The 23,403-nt window shown below is 44.7% G+C and overlaps 1 protein-coding gene across 4 annotated transcripts; it reads right to left on the bottom strand.

Moving 5' to 3' along the window:
- Positions 1-679: 679 nt before the first annotated feature.
- Positions 680-23,376, bottom strand: alg13 (ALG13 UDP-N-acetylglucosaminyltransferase subunit). 4 transcript variants are annotated; one of them, XM_039613428.1, is made up of 25 exons: positions 23,132-23,376; positions 22,374-22,457; positions 22,245-22,295; positions 22,123-22,169; positions 17,001-17,073; positions 16,847-16,928; positions 16,578-16,743; positions 16,359-16,422; positions 15,644-15,761; positions 15,445-15,509; positions 8,358-8,458; positions 8,144-8,229; positions 7,769-8,030; positions 7,443-7,550; positions 7,104-7,251; positions 6,410-6,581; positions 6,210-6,245; positions 6,079-6,134; positions 5,827-5,895; positions 3,363-3,489; positions 2,998-3,117; positions 2,857-2,897; positions 2,219-2,336; positions 1,839-1,946; positions 680-1,370 (listed from the first exon to the last, which is right to left on the bottom strand). In XM_039613428.1, exons 1-25 carry the CDS (start codon positions 23,249-23,251, stop codon positions 997-999), a joined length of 2,796 nt encoding a protein of 931 aa, XP_039469362.1. In that variant the 5' UTR covers positions 23,252-23,376; the 3' UTR covers positions 680-996. The 4 variants fall into 4 exon arrangements, with proteins under 4 accessions (XP_039469362.1, XP_039469364.1, XP_039469363.1 ...); XM_039613430.1 differs by having other exon boundaries at positions 7,449-7,550; XM_039613429.1 differs by having other exon boundaries at positions 7,443-7,547.
- Positions 23,377-23,403: the final 27 nt, after the last annotated feature.

The raw sequence follows: 23,403 nt of genomic DNA, 5'->3' as shown, positions 1-23,403 counted from the left end.
ACCCTGAATTGGGATACAGCCACAGAGATCCTGGACTGAGGGACGTCCCTCCGTCACCACGTTTCTGTTCTTGACTACATACTCCAGTTTAACTCTGCTGTGTCGTCACTTCCTGTGTCAATAAAGGTTTAAAAATGACGACAGGCGACTCAGTCAGGAGTCATCTCAGGCTAAGACGCTCGTCACAGGTTTGGCAAAGTAATGGTTCAAACATCCATCAACCTTTGTCTCAGTGTAATCGAATTACTTACTGAACTTCAGTGTCACAGCAGCTTTAATTGGAAAAAAAAATGCCTTTATTGATTTTAGTTTCCATGGAAACAAAGAAACTCAGAGTCAGCCTCCAAAGCTCTCAAATTTTCTGCTGCTATGAATCAGACTCACCCCTAACCTGCACAGGTGAGTTTGCTACCTGAGAGCTCAAACTGACACACTGAGGCGCTGCCCCTGGCCAGAGATGATGACCTATCACAGGACGACAAACTCCTCGCTGTCCAGCAGGTGAGCGCCAAATCTCCAACTCCCCTCAGACCCCCGCCTCTCACGCCCTGTGAAAAATCGCACCTTTCTGGCTTTATTATTTTACTTCCTGTTTGCTTGAAGCATAAAACAGGAAGTTGATGTTTGGGACTGTTAACTGGACAATAGTCATGTGACCTGATGAAGCAAACACACCGTCTGCTGGTGAAAAACTTTATTCACCCAAAACTCAAACCACAAAACATCAACACAAAGAGATCCCTCCACAAATAGGGACTGGTCACGCCCACCACCTCAGATTGGCTGTCACAACATGAATTTTAACCAACAGCAAAAAGAAGGAACTCAGCCATTTTCCGGGCTCGCTATCATCAACATCCTGCCAATATTTACCTTTAAATCCTAACTTTAATTTTTCTGCTTTATTTTGAAAGTCTCACTGCAGGAAAAGTGTTCATAATAAAGTTAACACTAATTCAAAGCAAAAGGGGTTTTAGCCTTGAGCTAATGTGCACGTTACATAGTGGGTGGGATGTAGTGTGTGGCTGTGTGGTGAGGGGGTGGAGCAGCAATGTATCCAACAACGTGAGAAGGGTTGGGGGCAGGGCAGTAGACTCGTGGGGCGTGGCCTCCCGTCGATATTGCCCCCCAGTGGACAGAGGAAGGGAGGCACGGGTGGTAGGAAGTGTGGTGAGGGTGGTGGGCGGGATGTGGAAGAGGAGGTGCAGGGGCTGTAGTCAGGTAGGTGCTTGGGGGTGGAGCTTCATATGGCAGGTGGAGCAGTGGGAGAGGAGGAGGGAGGGGCGACTGATCTGGGTAGAGGAGAGCAGAGGAGGGGGCGGAGCCTGGAGGAGTAGGACTGATGGAGGATGAGCTTTCAATGGAGACACCTGAGGAGACAAACCACATGCCTTTATTTTCAAAGTAAATTCATTTATAACACAGTAAATTTGGGTTTTATTGTGGAGGCACACTAATCATGTGACCTGACCAATGACTAACAGCGCCTGCAATTGGCCCATTGTGCTTCCGCCTTCATTTACACTGCACCTGACTCCAGGATTACTGCACTGCACTTCCTGTCTGTTGCCACGCCTGTTTGCTGTGTTCATCCAGTCAAATTTCACCTTAATAACAATACAGTAGTCATTCGGTACAGGAATTTGACAGCTGGATGGTGTAGGTTTTGCCCCCCCCTTCCCGCCTCATCACACCACTCTGTCACCCTTATGCAGCTGTAAAACTTCACCAACAGACCTGCTAACCTCCGGCACTTCTACACTCTGTTTTATTAACAAACACTTCCTGTTTTAGCAGCGTGTGCACTCCACAGGTAAAGGTGTGTCAGTAGTACTGACCGCCGCTGTGTCCTTCTGTCTGTCCGTCTGCAGACCTGGAGGATTCTGGGTAGGAGCTGGCGGGCTGATGGGAGATCCGCCCGGTCTCAGAGAACGGCTGGGAGGCAGCTGGGGACGGAAGATGGGACAGATCAAGTCACAGTAAAGAGGGTGGAGCTTAAATTAAAACACCTCAGGGACCATCCATGCTGTAATTACACCACTGCACACATCTTCCTGTTAGTCATGTGTTCCTCACAGTTGCCTCCTACCTGATCGCACCGTTTTATTGTGAAAGACTTCGCTAAGGAAGTGAAGGCTCAGCTAAAAGATGAAACTTGCATCTTTTATATACAGGTGGAGGAAGTGCAGCGCCACCTGCTGGCACTGATCACTCTTACCGTGCAGAGGGGGCTCCTGGCCCAGGTAGGGCGTGTAGGGCTGGTAGGAGTAGGAAGTCTCAGGTGAGGAGGCGGGATACACCTGCTGCTGTTGCTGCCAGCAGCTCTGATGGTACCACTGAGGAGACAGATGGTCACATGAGAGTCACATGACAAATTCACAGCATCATGTCATTACCTGAACCTGAAACACCTGCAGAATCATCTATAAATATTCAGAGAAGAAGACCCTGAAGGAAACGTGTGTCTCTTTGAAACGGCAGCCACAGGTTAAAGGAGAGGAACACCAGTCACATGACCTCCACAGGACCCAGGTGATCAGAGTGTCCTTGGAACATGTTTACCACACCTGCAAGTGACTCTGGTGCACTCAGACTTCTGCTACTGCTGCTACAACAGATCTGCCAGTGGAGGAGCTGAGCTAGTTTCAGTCATTATGTCCTGTTTATAGGTCGGAAACCTGCAGTCAGCTGAGACTGAAGGATCACCTGGATAATAACGAAACGTTTCTCCCACTGAAAACGTCCAAATGAACAGAATCAACCTTCTGTCATGCGCCGTGACTTCATTCAGGCATCTCACCTTCACCTGTCAGCGCCGCTTCAAAGACTGCCGTTTCCTGTTCAGGTGTCTCTTACCTGGACGCCCAAGTTGAAATAATACTGGAGGACTCTGCAGTCTATATACACACACACACACACACACACACACACACACACATAAATAAATCAAACTGATCCATATGGATATAAACTAAACACAAGCTTTTGGCCTCTGACCTCTTGGTAAATCACTTCCATTAGGGTCATATGAATAAGGGGGCGGGGCTATCACAGTGCAGAGCGGCTCACCCAACTCATTAACCAACCAGGAAGAAGCAGCTGGGATCGCCATTGCAACTGGAACCAGAAAACACGTGTTAGTGTATGGCAACCTACTGAGAACCAATGAGATGCTCCCGTCAAAGATGGTCAGACTTCCAGTGAGCTAAAGCTCTCATAGGTGACAGAAGCCCCCTCCCCCCCCGATATTCAAACTTCCTGTTTTAGAGGGGGAGCTAATCAGAGCCAATTAAAGCGGGTTTGGACTTAAACAGGGCGGAGCTCTGAGAGAAGTAACTCTGAGGTGGGCAGTTTTTGTTTACCTGAGCGTGTCTGCGCATGTGTGGCTGACGGCAGGTGAGCAGCTGCTGGTAGCCGTGATGATGGAGAGGAGGGTGATGAGGAAGAGGAAGACGGAGACGAGCAGATGACTGACAGCGGCTTCACTACCTGACACACACACACACACACACACACACACACACACACACACACACACACACACACACACACTACAGTGAGCGAACACCTGCAGCTCTGCAGGCAGCCACAGGGGGCAGCACATCAGGATTCTGCGATCAAATGATCTCATTTCCTGTTTTCACTCACAGCAATTCTGCTCGGACACACAGAACCCGCCAAGCGTTTATGTTTTTTGAACAGAAACAGGAAATGCTACAGGATATTCAAATTTATAACCTTAATTTTTCAGATCATATGCCTGTCTTATTCAAAATTTCTATTCCATGCCTCCTCTTCCTGCCCACCAGTACCGCATCATTACACCGGTTACTGCGGAGCAGTTCTCTGCTGTGTACCAGAACTCCGGTCTCCCTGTCATGGAAATTGCTCTCTTAAGACAAATGTTGATTATTTGCTCACCATATTTAAGGTCACTTGTACAAACATCTTAGATATGGTCGCTCCTTTTAGAAAAACTAAATGTTCCAGACCTAAAGCTGATCCCTGGCTAAACAATGACACCCGGGCCATTAGAAGGACCTGCAGAAAGGCTGAACGAAAATGGAAAAAAGACAAACTTCAGATTTCCTTCGCTAGCTTAAGAGATGCTCTGTCTCTTTATCAAGATGCTGTACGTAAAGCATAAACTAACTACCTATCGGATATTATCACCAAGCACAGCTACAGCCCTCGTGTCTTATTCAATACTATCCACTCTGTTATCAACCCTCCATCCACCTCTCACTTACTAGGGTCCCCTGGTACCTGTGAAGACTTCTTACATGTTTTTGTTGATAAGGTGGATACTATTAGGTCTCATATCCCTCCTCCGCCCTATGATCCCTCTGTTCCCCTGTTTTCCTCAGTTGTGTTTGATCACTTCTAGTCGATTTCTCTGAATTCTTTGGCCGAAGTAGTCTCCCGTCTTAAGCCGTCTATGTGTCATCTTGACACTATCCCCTCTCGTCTTTTCAAAGAAGTCTTTGACACTATTGGCCCTCATGATTTAACTATTATCAACACCTCTCTTTTAAATGGACCCGTTCCACTTGATTTTAAACGTGCTATTGTCCACCCACTTCTTAAAAAAAACTAACGTTGACTCAACTGTTATCTCAAATTTTAGACCGATCTCTAAACTTTCTTTTCTCTCTAAAATTTTAGAAAAAGTAGCTTTTATTCAGCTCCAGGCCTTTCTGGAGACTAATGCCATCTTAGAATTGTTTCAGTCTGGCTTTAAAGCGCTACATAGTACTGAAACTGTGCTTTTAAAAGTTCTTAATGATCTTTTATTGACTGCCGATTCTGGTAGTCCCGTCATTTTAGTGCTCTTAGATTTGAGTGCGGCATTTGAAATGGTTCAGATAAATGGTTCAGATCCTACCTAACTGATAGGAGTCTTTCTGTCAGATTCGATGGCTCCTCTTCCGCATCCACCCCACTTACGTGTGGGGTCCCACAAGGATCTGTCCTTGGCCCAATACTTTTTTTTCCCCCTGTATATGCTCCCTCTAGGTTCTATTTTTAGAAAATATGGAATCTCGTTTCACTGCTACGCTGACGATTCTCAAATCTATTTTCTCCTTAAAAAGAACTCTGCAGACCCTTTTAAAGTTTTACTTGACTGTCTTGATGACATTAAATCTTGGTTTGCTTTAAGTTTTTTTGCATATAAATGATGCCGTTTGCTAAAAATTTAGGAATGTTTCTCGATAGCTCTTTCTCATTTGAGAAAGAAATAAATTCTGTTATTAAAAACATTTTTCCAGCTGAGGCCCATTGCAAAAACCAAGACTATGTTGTCATCTGCTGATTTCGAGAGAGTGCTTCACGCATTTATTTCATGTAGGCTTGACTACTGCAACGGTCTTTATTTTGGTTTTAACCAGGCATTACTCTCTCGTTTGCAGCTAGTTCAGAATGCGGTGGCCCGACTCCTGACAGGCACTCGCAAATTTGAACATATTTCCCTAATAAAAAAAGCACCACCACCTTCAGAGGTTGCGACCTCTGGAGGACGATATTGGACAGGTGCTTTAGGTCTGCTGTACAGGTTTTTGATTGAACAAACAATGTTTAAAGCTGCCGTGTTCTCATAGACCGCAAGTCGCCGCCCACCGAGACGAGGCGGAGCACAGATGGCAGCTGCAGTCTGTGCCGCGGTCGCAACAATATTCTCCAAAAGTCTGAAGCAGGAAGTTGAACTTCCCCGGGTCTGAACTGGGACGCTCCAGCTGTGAGGCTGCAGTGCCAACCACTGAGCTACCCTAACACTGCTGTCACATACGCGATGATGTCACCTTCAGGGCGCGCTGCGGGACGTACCTGCTGGCTGTAGCTGAAGTTCACGTCTGATCTCGTGGGAGAGTCAGCCACGCCTCCTTCCTGCTCATCCTTTCAAAATAAAATAAAAACAGACTGATTACAGCTTCATGGGGTTGCTGATCACATGACCTCTTCACACGCACGAATTCGTGCGAATTTCAAACCACAGACAGCGTTTTCATGTGCAACATTATGCTGACCTTCCACTCTGTATCGCCCTAACAGGAGATAGAGTCAGAGGTCAGCTCTTACCTGATTGGTGGAGGTCTCAGTGGTGCTGTAAACTCCCGATGTCTGGAAACTCTGATCTGAAATAGTGTGAGACAGAGTCACGAACTTGGCTGCTGTGGGGAGGCGTGTCACAGCGGCATCACGTTACTCACCCTGTGAACTGTAGATGAAGTCCTCCGTGTACTCGGCTGCACGCGCACACACACACACACACACACACACACACACACAAAAACAATTAAAGTCAGTTTCTGATGACTTTTCACAGTAAAAACCTCTCGTTAGACTTTTACTGTGAAAGGCTCCTAAGGGGAAGGAAGTGAAAATCTGAAGTGAGCAGTGGCGTCCTCACCCTGGTCCTCCACCGTGCTTGTGTCCTCCTGCTCCTCCTCTGACGAGCACACGGGAGTGTTTCTGGGTGGGGGGGCAGGGGAGAGGGGCCCAGAGCCTCTCTGAACTCTATAGGAGGAGCCAGAGGGAGGGGTTGGGGCACCAATGGAGGGGGGAGGAGCCACAGTGGGGCCCTGCATAGGAAACCGTAAAATGTGACCTGAAAATGTTGCACCTGACTCTTCTTCATGTCTTCAAACATCCACAACAAGTCTGTGACCAATCACCGGTCGCCTCACTCACGGGCCCTTTCTATTGGCTGCCAGCAACAACCAAGGAAACACTGTATATAAAAGAAAAGTTTGTAGGAGTTTAAAACCGCATTCTTGTTAATGGCCTTGAGGGGGCGACAGCTGTGGTCACATGGCAGTGGAAAAAAACAAAATGCATCTGACTTCACTCATCTCAGCTCACACACAATAAAGTGGAGTCTGACGTCTCAAAGGACAAATATCTGGGACACGCTTAAAGACCAGTTTAAGTGATGTCACTGCTTACCTCACCTGTCCTCAATAATGTAGAATCTGGTTTTTGAGTAACCATCATTTAAACGTGTTTACCATAAACCACGTGAAGCACACGGCCCCTCCCACCTGCCTCAGCGCTACGTGCCCACACGGCGCCGCATCAGAGGATTTTTCCCAGCACATACTTACTGGCAGCGGAGGGAAGACACCGTCGCTGGCGCCATCGAGCTGGTAGTACGAGATGGCTTCGTCCAGATCGGCCGGCTCCTCCACCGCCTCGGGAAAACCAAACTGACACTCTTTGTTCAGAGCCGCCGCCAGCTGACGCCGACTGCGTCTGAAAAAACCACGAAGGAGAAAATAAATCTTTCAGGCCAGAGTGACTTTTTCTGCGATTAGTGCACCTCATGTCATGTGACTCGATTCATTTTAAAAACAGCTTCAGAGATCAGCTAATCGGTCATTCCCGGCGGTTACATCAGAAAAAATGAACTTCGTGTCGTGCGTGTTGACGTGTCGTGCGTTTACCGGGACCTGAAGGTGAAGCTCTCGTAGTCCTGATAATACCTGCGACCAGGATGGTAATAGGTCAGCTGAGTACCAATCAGGTGACGGTTCAGGAAACGGGTGGAGCTTCTGACCAGAAACATTTGCGCGCGCACAGACACACACACACACACACACACACACACACACACACCTCATTAACATGATATTTTTCACTGATGGTGGGAGTCACTGACATCGATCAGGTAACTAAGGGGGCGGGTCCCACCTTCAGAAAAGTGCATTTAAAACATTTGGTGTCTGTGATGGAGCCAAACTACACAGGTGTGTCTCAGGTAAAGTCTCACCTTGAGGCTCCGTAGCGCGGTGTTCTGGCTGGGGGGGGATGGTGATGGTGAGGGGGGGCATAGGGGTCATAGGTCAAAGCTCCAGGTGACGGAGGAGGGGGTGGGCGGGGGTGGCCTGCTGTTTGGAAGCGAGGCGGCAGACTCGAGGGGGCGGGGCCTCCATAGGAAGGAGGAGGTGGGATTAGCAGCTCCGTTCCCTTCATCCCACGAGATTTCCTGAAGTAGCGATGGCGGTGATGCCGCTGACCACGAGAGTCCGGGTCTGAGGGAGAGACAGGAAGAGACCGTACAGGAAGTCAGGTGGGTAACACAGGAAAAGGATAAAACAAAACAGGAAGTGGATGGGGAAAAAAAAAAAAAAAAAAAAAAAAGCACCGAGGTCTCCTTTTCTGGAGGGCGCAGCCACATTCCAAGCGGGAACCGGATTCACGGGTTTGAGGTCCGTCAGAGGGACCAGGTGTCTGTGAGGAAACACACCTGAGTGATGTCACAGCGGCACTGATGGACTTGATCCTGCCGTGTGTGTGTGTGTGTGTGTGTGTGTGTGTGTGTGTGTGTGTGTGTGTGTGTGTGTGTGTGTGTGTGTTACTTCTCGCCCAGTTCCTCGATGAACACAGTGACGGCCGATGAGTGCGTTCCCACTTCCTGGATGAAGGCGTTATAGTACTTGCCCTTCGGCTCCAGACGCACCTGAAACACAAGTTTCATTCCTGATGTCATAAACATGGTGGCTAGGGGGTGGAGCCAAAAATCCCACCTATCTTATAGTACCACAAATGTTTTTGGAGCTTATTTCATAGAACCAGAGTTACAGCCAGTAACCACAGACAGTAACTGTTTTTCAGTGCTTTCAGTGTCTGAACAGCTGATTAAAGTTTGACCTCTGACCCCTCGCTGTAGTGACCTCACCAAAAACTCACAACACGCATAACGAGATGCATCAGAGGTCATGCTACCCAGAGTCTCCTTGATGTTTACGTGTTTGAAAATTACATTTTCCAAAACTACTTCCTCAAAATGTTTCAGCATAAAAGCCTCTTTAAGAAGTGCAGTTCTTCTGTAGTGAAATGCTGAGAGCTTTTAATTTGAAAGGAATACACGAAGTGTCAAGAGCTTGTAAATGAGAGTGAACACTGATGGATTATTTTATTGCAAGTCAGGTCAAAGGTCAGAGAGCGGTTCCTTTTTTTCTCGTCATGTAAAATGTTGACCGAGAGCTTTGAGGACGTCTGTCTCTGCACATCAATATAAATCAGAATAAAACAATAATTCACCGTGTCATAAACACCGCCAACCTTATTAAACATCACTGGGGTTAAAAGTGACAAACAGACAAAGATTAAAGAGTTTTTAATGTGACCTCTGACCCAGTGGCGTGTCCAGCGGGGTGGCCTGGGGGGGGCACAGGCCACCCCCTCAACCAGACTGGCCACCCCAGGTGCCACCCCGAAGCTAAAACAAAAAAATTCAATCAAATATCAAATGTACGATTATGTTTTCACAGTGAAGCTCAGATATCCGAGTGTAAAGAATGCAGCATCGGCTTCTGCACTATGAGCATCACGTTAGCAAAGGAAGGAGAGCCAAGCACGAAAGAGGCACGGCAGAAAACAATTTTTCGGCGAAAGAAAATGAGGAGAGAATAAATGCCCCAGTAAGTAATATTAAGTTTGTTGAGTTTAGTAAACTTCGGTGAAATTAGAATACCAAGGAAAAAAATAACACTTAAAGGATTATTGCAACCGTTGAATATTTCAGACAGTAGGCTACTGGGGGGAGCTAGCATAAGAGTCATGAGTTATAAGATATAATCCAAGTCGTAACATAGCTGTATGGAGCTGCAGATTTGGTTGCAGGTTAATACTGGCAGTGTCACCATGCCAGCTGACTGTATTTCATCATCAGCCAGTGTTGTTCTTTATACATCAATATTACCAAAGTTTACCATAAGGCAGCACTTACACTACACTGTGCTGTCTTGCTAATTTCTCTCATTACTTATTCTATCTGCCAGCTCCATGTTCTGAATAGAGTGTAAATCACCCATGAAATGGCTGTGCCATGTTCAGTGCAGGGATGTGCAGTTCTGGTTCTCAAGGCTCCTGTCCTCCCAGTTTCAGATGTTTCCATACTTCAACACACAACACTGATTTAAAGAATAATTTACAGACTTGTGCACACCTAGGTGTTTGGGGATTATTGTGTGGATGCCTCAAAGGCATCCACACTATTGAGTTCCTGTTTCTCTTTATTCTTTATACTTTATTCTTCAAGTTGCCACTTTCTTTGCCGCTTAACTACTTCCTCAGTTTTTGTGCTATTTTCTCAGTTCAAATTTCACAATATTCTGCTGTTTCTGCTCATTCGTACTATGTCTTTTTGTACTTTTAACTATTATACTTTTTAAAATATTAAGCTTTTTATGCAATTTTTTGTCCCATTGAAATGAATGGGAAACTTCCACAATTCTTCTAAAACTTGCTTGTTTTTGAAACTTAACTACTTCCTCATACTTTCACCTAGAAACTCCATTCAAACTTTAAAATGTTTTCAAGTTATTGGGCTATTCCTGTATGATTCAGCTTTTTCAGATCTTCTTCTGTTTTAATCTTATCTCTCTTTAAGTTTTCAGTTGCAAAATTGTGATTTTTCAGAAAATACATGCATTGCTATGGTTGCTATGCAATTAACTCAGAGTGAGGGCTGGTCTGTTCTGAACTTTCTCTTCATGTCTGAACAACTTCTTGCTACTCGCTCAATTTCCACTCAACCCCCACAAATTATACATCAAAACGTAGGTATTTTTGCTGGCTTTCAGAAAACGTCACTATCACTGTTGTGGAAGTTACAGATTTTTATCAAATCGCCTCAGACCAACACAGGGTCTGAAAACGCTCCATTGAAAGTCAATGGAGAGTGTGTTCAAAATCACCGCTGGATTTCTCTAATGAGAGGCATTTTCAAATTGTCATGTCTCCTTAACGAAACAAAGTGGAGACATGAGGCTTGTGCAAATATATCTTCAGACAGTCCTGATGCTCACAATTCAAGAAGTTTTTTCTCACCTATTACCGTTCTGAGATGAGTTACACTTGTTTGAGGGTAGGAAATTCGTCCTTCGCTCAGATTTCATCAGATTTCAAACTCTGGAAATGAGGCACTTTTTTCTCTCGTCATATCTTTTTGATGGATTGTAGCAGAGCCCTGAAAATTGTCATGACTGTTCACCAAAGCCTGCTGTTTCTTACGGTGAAAGAATGATTTTGATTTTCCATATAGATTTAGAGTTACCAAAGGTTGTTTGAGGGCAAGTCAAGGCAGTTTTTGCTTCGCCTCTACTCAGTTACAGTGTATTACAAGTCATATATCTTTAATAATTTATATTTTATCTCTGAAATATGAAGACCTGCAGATTCCCCCATCTCTTCTGAACAAAACGGTGTCAGAATGACCGTTCTAGCTCCTACGGTTAGGAAATTATGGCCATTTGTTCGAGGGGAATCCTGAATGTCAGAAATACTCTGTGTCTGTGTGTGTAAGAGCTGATTACAGCAGGTGCAGCTAATTTAACTGACCTAGATATACCAAGCACAGACTCTTAACAGCTCCTGTTCCCTTTGCGCTCTGTGTATGTTTGTGTGTCTGTATCAATATTTCTCCTATGTTAAAGTATTGCTTCTCAATCATAGTAGTTCAAAGTACTTCTACTACATCTTAGTACTTCTGCTCAATCATAGTATTTGTGCCAAATCACAGTATTTGTGCCAACTCATGGTATTTGTGCCAAATCAGAATATTTCTGTTATGTTATAGTATTACTACTAAGTGGAGGAATTTTTGTTATGTTATAGTATATGTGCTGAATATAGTATATCTACCAAATTATAGCATTTATCCCAAATCACAGTAGTTATGCCAAATTACAGTATTTCTGCTAAAAAGCAGAAATAGTACCTTTAAGTAGAAATTTCTGCCAAAAGATAGCATTTATGTCAAAACATAGTATTTCTGCTAAATCATAGTATTTGTGCCAAAGGATTGTATTTGTATGGAGTCATAGTATTTCAATCAAATCTCAGAAGTTGTGGTAAAACGCAGTATTTCTGACAAATCATAGTATTTGTACCCAATCATAGTATTTCTGCCAAATCATGGTGTTTTTGCCAAATCATAGTATTTGTGCCTAATCGTAGTATTTGTGCCCAAATAATATTTCTGTTATGTTATAGTATTACTACTAAGTCGTAAAAGTTTTGTTATGTTATAGTATATATGGTGAATATAGTATATGTTCCAAATCATAGTATTTATAGCAAATTATGGTATTTGTGCTAACACATAGTATTTCTGCCACATTATAGTATTTGTGTAAAACCAGAACGTCTGCAAAACCATCATATATCTGTTATGTTATAGTATTACTACTAAGGCATAGTATTTCTGGTAAATCATAGTATTTCAACTAAATAATAGTATTTCTGCCAAATCATAGTATTTTTTGCAAATCATATTATTCGAACCAAAACATTGTATTTGTACGAAGTCATAGTATTTCTTCAAAATCATAGTATTTCACCCAAATCTCAGTAGTTGTGCAAAAACCCAGTATTATTTCCAAATCGTAATATTTGTACTGAAACATGGTACTTGTGCCAAATCATAGTATTTCCGCCATATTGTGCAAGTTGTGCAAAAGCATAGACTGTCTGCAAAATCATAGTTTATCTATTATGTTATAGTATTACCACTAAGGCATAGTATTTCTGCAAAATCATAGTATTTTTGCAGAAACATAGTACTTCTGGTAAATCATAGTATTTCTACTAAATCATAGTATTTCTGCCAAATCATAGTATTTGTTTTAAATCATAGTATTCGAACCAAATCATAGTATTTGTGCCAAAACATTGTATTTGTACAAAGTCATAATATTGCTTCTAAATCATAGTATTTCAATCAAATCTCAGTAGTTCTGCTAAAACGCAGTATTATTGCCAAATCATAGTATATGTACCCAAACATATCAGTTCAACTCATTTAACTCTTCTCAACAGCCCGACACCCGTTCTTCACCCCTTTTCAGCACAAATACCAGCTTTTTCAGGTGTTTTCAACAGAAATCTATTTTTTAGCAAAATTCTGTTGATTTACCTGTTTTCAGTGCAACGTTCTACTTCTTTACCTCTTTTCAGCAGAATTTCTGCTGATTCACCTCTCTTTAGCAGAATTCTCTGCTTCTTTACCTATTTTCAGCAGAAATTATGCTGATTTACCTCTTTTCTGCAGAATTTTCAACCATTTCACCGCTTATCAGCACAAATCTCAGCAGCTTCTGCTCATTTCACCATAATTGTCAGTCTCTCCATCTCTTTTCTTGTGAGAATGAGTTTGGCTCAGTGAGATGACTAGCCGCTTTAAGACCAAGAGGGCCGGGTTCGAATCCTGCCCATGACAAAATTTCTTTTCACCTCAAATTTCAGCTTCTTTACCCCTTTTCAGTAGAATTTTTTGCTTTTCACCACTTTTCAGCAAAAAATTTCTGCTTCTTCACCAACAGTTGAAAATTCTGCTGAAAACTTTTCAGCAGAATTTTCAGTTTCTTCACCGCCATACAACTTTAACTTTTTCAGCTTTTTTCAGCAGGCAGCTTCAGCGTTAAGGCATCTACACAGCATTTTCACAGGAAATGCAATTTTTTCTAGTTTGATTTGAATTGGCTATGTTGGTATAGGTAACATCCAAAACATGCAGGATAGGGGTCCATGAGGGCCAGAATTTGATATCCCTGACTTCTAGTCATGGTCATACATCAGGAAAGTTGTTGTTTGTGACATAACTTTTTGCTTTATTACTTCAGGGCCAACCAGAAGAATAGGAAGAATGAAAAGATCTCAAAATATTGAGAATTTCTTCCTTAAGAAGGCTAAAATACAACCAGAAGCAGAGAGCAATGTCAGGGAAAGGTGGACTGAGCAGCAGTCATCATTGTCACCTGTGAGTTCTGCAAATGAGGGTATGTGTGAGAATGAATAAGGAGAATGCAAGGAAGGGATGTTTATATTGTCAATTGTTCAACCGATCCATAGGGGACAAATCCTAATATTTGGGAATAAATAATTAACTAAGCAAATATATGTATTGTGGTACATAATTGGAAAGTAAAACAAAATCCTGCTTTAAATAACATGTTTTTTTATTTAATGAAATGTAATATTTTTATATTATCCCAGGCACTTCTTCACCTGTTCATGATCAACCAGATAACCAGGATGTGGTGCCTTTTGAAACATCTTCTCCTTCAACATCATGTACAACACGGGCCATCCACATGGTATTTAACCTCCAATCTTACTTTATAGATTAATATTGACAGCCTTTAAAATCTCATTCTAATAAGAGTTAAAAGCGCGTTCGGTTATTTAGGTTTATAGGGTCATTGAATTATGGTTAACGGTTGGTAGAATTTTTTTTTTTTTAACCCTTTAAGACCTACCATAGAACCAAGTCCGCCAGAGCTTGCTTTATATTTTTACATGCTGTAGAGCCATTTTTGGGAGGATTTCAAGTTGCTATACATCAATACAACTGTTATAGCCCAAATTTTAATAATATGTATGCATTATGTCCATAGTAACTACATAAACTGCAAAAAAAGTGCAATAAACTACAAAAAAATTGAAAATCGTTGTTTTGTTTTTTTGTTTTTGTTTTTTTTACACATATATTCCTACTTGGAGAAATTTAAGAGGTTTATCCCTCAAAACTTTAAATACAAAAAAGTTGCAAAAAATAGTTTACAACAACAGGAAATTTATTTTGAGTGTCTTCATAGTTTTATTTTTGAGATACACCAATTTTTATATACTACAGGAAAAAAAAAAAAAAAAAAAATTCTATAATGCAAATTTGCAAAGAAAACAGCATGTGCATCAAAATAAACTGTTTCCAGCAGTGCAATTTGAGTTCTAAGCCTCCCAGAAACTATACAGAAAAGCATAAAGTCAAACTTGACTTTTAAAAACACCAGTATAGGCTTATAAGGCCTACAAGTAAAAAAAATACATTTTCCACGAAAATGACATCACTTCCGGTTTCGGGCAGGTAATGGCGGACATGCGATAGTTCGCGCTGACCTCTATTTCAATGTAGGAAGTGTTATGAACAGCTGATCGGAATATTATGTTTTTCTTCCTGCAAGCGCTTTTTATGCAATTTTTGCAAAGCTATATGGGGAAGGAAACTGTGACCTAGGAGAAGCTGATGGCATAAGATGTAAGTACAACTCCTCCGGTTTCATATGCAAAAAAAATTATTGCGCTAGCTTACGTGGTTCCAGTTCTACAGGGATTTAAAAATAGTTACGCGAAACGGAGCGTGCCCGCTCCGACCGGCTTTAAAGGGTTAACATTATCTGCCAATTACATCTGCCACCCTTCTCCAAATCTGTGCCTCTACCTGCCCCCCCCAACAAAAATTTTCTAGACACGCCACTGCTCTGACCTCAACACTCAGAGGACTCTCCCTTTGTATCCTGTAGCATCTAGATAACCTGCCGGCTGTGAGGTCAGAGCCTGAGGCGGTTTAGTGTGAATGAACTCTGACCTCTGTGTATGGACCTTGTTCACATCCTCGTTATAAATAAAGTTTTCAGTAATACAGGGATACAGTCTTCTTACCTGACACTTGTCTCCCAGGAAGTACTGCCTCCCTGCAAACACCATGTAGTCCGTCTTCTGCATCTCTGTCAGAGTGATCAGATTAGACCGTCACAGGAAGTAATCAGATTACACAGCTGTCAGTGGTACAGTGTCCAGCTTCAGTTCACCAGCATTACTTTATCCTGACGCTGGTCTGGATTAGTTAAACCTGCGTTACCTTTGCAGGTGTCCTGCCACACATCGAACTCCAGGTTTCTGTAAACGTCCCCGTCCAGAGACTTCATCACTTTGTACGGCAGAGACAGTCTGGAGGGGGGCAGAGCTTCTGCAGGAGGCTGAACAACAAAAACAATACATCAGCTGCAGTTCATCTGATGTCCAACAGAGGCAACAGTGAGTCAGTCCCATAAACTTCCATGTTTGCTGTCTGCTAGCTTCACCTGACCAATAATATGGCTGCTGTGAGGTTACCATACCAACAGATCATCCATGAAGGCGGAGCTCCAGTTTAATGAGTGAAATTCAACAGTTATGATTGGATGCCACTGACTTGCACATCACGGATTCTTCTGGCATCATTTGGCTCTTTGCATTTTTACCTTTCTTACTTCACCAATGATGAGTTCACGTGTTCCAGCTCCTGCTGATGGCGTCCTGCAACTCTTTGAACAAACTCAGGCTGAAACTAGACATTAAAAGCTGCAGAACAGCGGTCGTCACTGCAGAGCCTCAGGCGTGAAACAGGAAGTAGAACACGTTGCTAAAGACCCTGGTGGCTCCTCTGAACATTCTGGAGGATTCGGCACTGTGGTTGTTTTTAAAGTTTCATTTTTTCTTCATGTTTTTGGTACTTTTGTTGATGTTAGTGTTGTTATCCACGAATGCTCATGCAGTCGTTTAGCCCACAAATCGGGATCCATCAGCATTCCTACCTTCGAGTCGTCCGTCACAGCTCGTGGTTTCTCCTCGATGGGTCCGCCTGGCTCCGCCTCCTCCCTGCAGAGCACAAACAAATGGACCCTCAGTTCTGATGTTTCCATGACAATGGCTGCTTCATCAGTTTCTGATTTATCTGTCACCGTTGCCCTGGTTACCATGATTCCAGGTCAGAGCTACTCTGCCACAACGTCCTCAGGTGTGCATGTGTTTACCTGTGCCCGCGGTCCTCAGGTGTGTCATATCCAAGGTCGACATCACTGCACATGGATGGACTGTTTCTATAGCGACGACCTCCAACCCTGAAGGCCTCCATGGCCAGGCAGAGCTCTGCCTCCTCAAAACCAAATACCTGAGTGTAAAGCAGCTCATACAGAAGAGCTACACACACACACACACACACACACACACACACACACACTCTCTCTGAGTGCAGAGGGGCTATAGACTTTCTGTGTTCGGCCAATCAGAGAGCAGCACTCACACTGACAGAGGGCGGCAGAGGCGGGGTAACTCCTTGGGTAAACAATGTCATAGTGACCATTGATGGAGCAGCACAGCGTCACCTCGGCAACACAAAAGACTGACAGTCAGCACCAGCCAATTACATCACAAACCTCAGGGTCACGTGATCTTACCTTGTCCACGAAGTCGTCCTCCGAGATGATGGTGGCTGGTTTCCCCGGGTAACGGTAGATCAGGAAGCAGCGCCTGCACACATGGAGTCATGTGACTCAGAGTCGTACTGAACCAGAGGGATAAGGGACGCCTCATTTATGATGTCATCCCGCCACAGACTCAAACTGATACTGATATATTCAGGGGTGCACATAAGTGGTCCGCAGGTGCGCATTTGCTGTCAAAATAAAAGACGTGCACCAGATAAGAAGTTGCAACGCGCGTTTGCGTACATATAAAAGGCACTGTTTTTGTCTGCTAGAGTGGGATTTTCACGGCATATTCTGCACCACATCTCTGTGCGTTCATCATTTGTTTGAAGCCAGCTCACCTCCTGCAACCACTTTTCTGAGAGTACGCGCTTCTTTTGCGGTTTGGACTCCTCCTCACATTTCTTTGGAGGTGGAGGAACACCAAAGTAATTGCTTAAAGGAGCTTGCTTCTTCGACATCTTTAAGAGTTCTAAACAAATGTCTGTCCTCCTCCAGAAAACCTTATGTACGCAAACACGTGTTGCAACTTCTTATCTGGTGCGCGTCTTTTATTTTGACAGCGAATGCGCACCTGCGGACCACTTATGTGCACCCCTGGATATATTCCTATTACTGCCAGCAGTAAACATGTTTGCCCTCAGTGGCCCCCTTAGCACCAATCCCAGCAGTCCTGTTTAAGCGCGTTTTCCCCCACAAGTTAGAGCACACGTCTATAACATGTTCACGTTTCACCTGCTCTCACCTCACTGAGAAGCAGAGATGGTCAAATGTGTTTCAAATGCTTTAATTTAAACGTCACAAAGCACAAAACAGTTTAAACCAATCTAAACCTCTTTACAGTGTGAAGCTCCGAGCCTCATAGTAGGGCTGTGTGATATGACCAAAATCTCATATCCCGATATTAAGACATCTATCGTCCGATAACGATATAAATCACAAAAATGTAACATTTTCTGTAAATTCTGTGAATCTCGGGCAGCTCGACTTGCGTGAAGTGTTTCCAGCTGGGCGTCACGTACCTGGAGTCGAGTGTTTTAACAGATGCATGAAACGATACATTTTTAGACATAAGTTGTAACGGCCGCCGTTTTCTTTGTGAGTATTTATTACACGGCGTGCTGCGGGGAAAAGCCTGTTCTAATGTTTGAGGCTAAGGTTTATTTTTTAGCACCTGGCGGCTCTTTTTTGCTTCTCATCCGTAAATAATCTGCTCTTTCACGTGATTCAGTTTATTTTGAAAAGTCTCAACAGGATCTTGAGCTTTATTGTGAAAGGTTTATATGGAAAATTAAACAAGCGGACACGAGGTGGTGTTACCGTCGTTGTTGCTAACAACAACGCATAAAAACAGGCGCTTGTCCGTCTGTAGTGTGGTTATATTAAATATAAGAGAAAGAGAGAACTTCAGGAAATTAATATAGCCACTACAGTGACCATCAAAATAATGAAAAAATATTGCTGTAAACAGTTTATTTTGCGACACCACGAAACAAACGATAGCGTAAAATGAAACGATAGACGTTTTTATATCGTCATCCGATATATATCGTTATATCGAACAGCCCTACCTCAGAGTGAATCACCTAAGGGGTGTGGCTACGGACAAAGTTCAACATGTGTTAGCCGTTTCTCTGCTTTAGCTCCATCAACAAATCTTAACACCCGAGTCAGAGATAACGGGATCCCCACGCCTATTATGAACTCTGCTTCCAGCTCTGAGCCCGCACAGTAAAAATGGGTGTTTCACAGGTCATGTGAGTCTTCTACTACACAGAATGATCCCTGTGAGTGTCGCCTGCTCCAATCAACGATGGAGCAGTATCATTAGAAGACATAGCATAAATTTTCACTGCTATGCAGATGACATGCAGCTCTATCTATCCATGAAGCCAGGTAACACACACCAATTAGTTAAACTGCAGGAATGTCTTAAAGACATAAAGACCTGGATGGCCGCTAACTTTCTGCTTCTTAATTCAGATCAAACTGAGGTTATTGTACTCGGCCCTGAAAATCTTAGAAATATGGTATCTAAGCAGATTCTTACTCTGGATGGCATTACCTTGGCCTCCAGTAACACTGTGAGGAACCTTGGAGTCATTTTTGACCAGGACATGTCCTTCAACGCACATATTAAACAAATATGTAAGACTGCTTTCTTCCATTTGTGCAACATCTCTAAAATTAGAAATATCCTGTCTCAGAGTGACGCTGAAAAACTAGTTCATGCATTTATTACTTCCAGGCTGGACTACTGTAATTAAGGACATCGACAGCCTTACTACATGCATTACGGACTATATTAACTTCTGTGTGGATAACACCGCACCCACCAGGACTGTACGGTGTTTTTCCAACAACAAACTGGATTACCGCAGAAATTAAAGCCGTCCTCAAGCAAAGGAGGAGGGCCTTCAAATCCAGAGAGAAAGAGGAGTTGAAAAGGGTGCAGAGAGAGCTGAGACAACTGATAAGGAAAGGGAAGGACAGCTATGGGCAGAAGATGGAGAACCAGCTTTAACAAAACAACGTTGGCGAAGTCTGGAGAGGCCTCAGAACCATCTTGGGCCACAAAGGTCAGAACGCTCTGCCTGGGAGGGATGTGAGGTGGGCAAATGAACTGAATCATTTCTTCAACAGATTTGATTTATCCAGGAGGCAGTCTCCAACATCGGCTGCAGACTCACCCACCCCCACTGCTGCTGTTCCACCTCTGACACCTCAGACACTTCACACCTCCTCTACCCACCCTGCTCACCCCTCCCCACCCCCAACAACAGCATCCAATACATACTCAACACAAGGCTCCAGCCTGTCTCTCTCAACCACCCAGGTTAGGAGGGAACTGAGGAGGATTAAAGCCAAGAAGGCAGCGGGTCCAGATGGCATCAATTTAAGGGTCGTCAGGTCCTGCGCAGAGCATCTGTGTGCAGTGATGGAGCACCTGTTCAACCTGGGCCTGAGGCTGGGGAGAGTCCCTCCTGTGTTGTCCCAGTGCTAAAGATTTCACGCGCCAAGGACCTCAACAGCTACAGGCCGGTGGCTCTGACATCCCAGCTGATGAAGACCCTGGAGCGGCTGGTCCTTTGGCGCCTGGTGAGCTCATCACTGGATCCACTTCAGTTTGCCTACCAGCCTGGTTTTGGAGCGGATGATGCTGTCATTCACCTCATGCATCGTTCCCTCGCTCACCTGGAGACTGCTGGGAGCACTGTGAGAATCATGTTCTTTGATTTCTCCAGTGCCTTCAACACTATTCTTCCCACAGTCCTGAAGGACAAGCTGGAGAACTCTGGAGTGGACCATCACCTGACTACCTGGATTCTGGACTACCTCACCGACCGACCACAGTATGTGAGGACTCAGGGCTGTGTGTCGGACAGGGTCGTCTGCAGTACGGGGGCCCCACAGGGAACGGTCCTGGCTCCGTTCCTCTTCACCATCTACACTGCAGACTTCTCCCACAACTCCACCCAGTGCTTCCTGCAGAAGTTCTCTCACTCCACAATAGTCGGCCTCATCACTGATGGGGACGACAGGGAGTACAGAGAACTGACCCATGACTTTGTGGACTGGTGCCAGCAGAACTTCCTCCAGATCAACACTAATAAAACCAAGGAGCTGGTGGTAGACTTCCACAGGCACAAGCATCCTCCACTGCAACCACTGAACATCCAAGGTATGGACATTGAGGCTGTGGACAGCTGCAGGTACCTTGGTGTTCATCTGAACAACAAACTGGACTGGACTCATAATTCAGACGCCCTCTACAGGAAAGGGCAGAGCAGGCTGTACCTGCTGCAGAGACTCAGGTCGTTTGGAGTGGAGGGCCCACTCCTGAAGACCTTCTATGACACTGTGGTGGCCTCAGCCATCTTTCAAGGTGTGGTCTGCTGGGGCGGCAGCATCTCTGCTGGGGACAGGAAGAGACTGAACAGGCTGATCAGGCTGATCAGAAGGGCCAGCTCTGTTCTAGGATGCCCTCTGGACCCAGTGGAGGTGGTGAGTGACAGGAGAATGGTGGCTAAGCTGTCATCCCTGTTGGACAACATCTCCCACCCCATGCATGAGACTGTGACAGCACTGAGCAGCTCCTTCAGTGGGAGACTGCGGCACCCACGGTGTGGGACGGAGAGATTTCGCAGGTCTTTCCTCCCCACTGCTGTAAGACTCCACAATAAAGACTTTAACTGATCAAACACACACATCCACACATGTGCAATAACACTAAGTGCAGTACTCTCTGACAAAGTAGTATTTTTACTCAGTTGTATATAGCATTTGCATTCTATTTTTATCCTATTGTATATATTATTTTATTCTATTATGTACAGTTGTGTACAGTATCTTATTCTTATTCTATTCCAGTGTTCTCTAATTTTTGCTATATAACTTTGCACTGTCCACTTTCTGCTGTAACATATTAGTCCCACACGTGGGAAATTAAGGTTATCTTATCTTTAAAGTAGAATGGGAGGCAGAGCCTTCAGTTTTCAGGCCCCTCTTCTGTGGAACCAGCTTCCAGTTTGGATTCGGGAGACAGACACTATCTCTACTTTCAAGATTAGGCTTCAAACTTTCCTTTTTGCTAAAGCATATAGTTAGGGCTGGACCAGGTGACCCTGAATCCTCCCTTAGTTATGCTGCAATAGACGTAGGCTGCTGGGGGATTCCCATGATGCACTGGGTGTTTCTTCTTCACTCACTATGTATTAATAGACCTCTCTGCATTGAATCATATCTGTTATTAATCTCTGTCTCTCTTCCACAGCATGTCTTTATCCTGTCTTCCTTCTCTCACCCCAACCAATCACAGCAGATGGCCCCGCCCCTCCCTGAGCCTGGTTCTGTCGGAGGTTTCTTCCTGTTAAAAGGGAGTTTTTCCTTCCCACTGTCGCCAAAGTGCTTGCTTGTTGTGATTTGGCGTTATATAAATAAAATTGTATTGTGATTCAAGATGGTATAAAAAAATAAGAAAAAAAAGAAAATTCTGGTTTGGTAGCCACACCCCTCAGGTCAGCTGGTTTTGAAACACACTGTGACTGCTTTGAGGTCATCGAAGAAAACACAGCATACCTGCATCACTCACCTGTACAGCTGAGACAGAGCCTTGATCTCCACTTGACCCACCGTCTCCTGAAAACACACACAGGTTAACACATTGCCTGCAGGTGAACAGCTGACTGAAGGTCAAAGGTCAGAGATATTCACCTTTGGATCCTCCAGACGTTCCAGGTATTTCTCAAACGAGCCTTCAACAAACTGCAGAGGACAGAAAACACAGCACACTAAAGTAACTGAGTATTTCTCTCATACTCAGAATACTCTGTCTGAACTCACCGGCTCAAAGTTGCATCTATTGGCTCTCATGAAGTTAGCACAGTCCTGACGGATCTTCTGATGGTAGTTCTGAGAGAAATACAACTACACACACACACACACACACACACACACACACACACACACACAGGAGAACAGTTTTTCTGAGGTTAGCCTCGCGGGTCGCCATCACACCGACACACACACACCCAGAAACCGCTCAGAGCCGTCACTAACAGTCAGGGGGACAAGTTAGAGACAACCTCAGACTGCTGAGCAGCAGAGCTCAGGTGAGCTCAGGTGTGTCGCTCCTGCGGAACCTGCCAAACGCCTCAGCGGGAAGGAAACAGGAAGTTGCACCTCTAACAAAACACAAGAGTGACAATCACTTCCTGCAGGAGAAACGTAATCCACTACACTCCCAATGAGGTAAGACTCACAGGTAATGGATTACTCTGAGTAACAAGCGAAGCTTATGGGAGGAGCTTCACACAGACACCTGAGGACAGGTGAAACCTCTGAGGAGTCCACGGGTCACTGACACGTGTTAGTGTTGCTGTCCCTCATAAACTCGCTGCCTCCTGGTTCCGGTTCTGGCTCTGGCTCCGGTCAGCATCCACACTCTCCGCAGACCTGCTTTGTGCGGCGGAATGAAACGGTGTGCACTGACGTCTGTGACCTTTGACCTCGCGCAGTTTGACCCCGAGTTTAAACAAAGTTCCCTCACACCGTAACTATAACTGTACTCGGATACGCCTCCCTCCCGCCACCCAGCTCACCTGCTCGGACACGGCCCGGAACAGGCTGGACGCGTCGCGTGCCACCATCTTCCGGTACAGGCCGAGGCTGCACAGGTACTCGTCCATGTTCACGAAGTACTTCTTCAGGCCTTTCTGCATCGCGCCGCCGCTCTGTCACCTGCACACGGACTGAACCGCGAGCCCGCGAGCTCAGGTGGGATTAATCAGGCCTGATGGGCGCGCGGGGCCTCGCGGTGCTGCTGAGGCCTTCGCGGACCGGCCCGGGCTCGGAAATACCAGCGCTGCTCTTT

This window comes from Oreochromis aureus, linkage group 6, assembly GCF_013358895.1.
Source record: "Oreochromis aureus strain Israel breed Guangdong linkage group 6, ZZ_aureus, whole genome shotgun sequence".
NCBI classification, from domain to species: domain Eukaryota; kingdom Metazoa; phylum Chordata; class Actinopteri; order Cichliformes; family Cichlidae; genus Oreochromis; species Oreochromis aureus.
The sequence above is the reverse complement of the archived record's forward strand: the minus strand, read 5'-3'. Positions and strand labels throughout refer to the sequence as shown.

What these genes read in the sequence shown, in the direction of transcription:
- alg13 (XM_039613428.1), bottom strand. Translation starts at nt 23,251, where the DNA reads ATGCAGAAAGGCCTGAAGAAGTACTTCGTGAACATGGACGAGTACCTG. An exon ending in CTCTGCCGCCCTCTGTCAGT is followed by an intron (nt 16,744 to 16,846) that starts GTGAGTGCTGCT and finishes GTGTGTGTGTAG; the next exon opens with CTCTTCTGTATGAGCTGCTT. An exon ending in CTCCAGAAAAGGAGACCTCG is followed by an intron (nt 8,031 to 8,143) that starts GTGCTTTTTTTT and finishes TCTCTCCCTCAG; the next exon opens with ACCCGGACTCTCGTGGTCAG.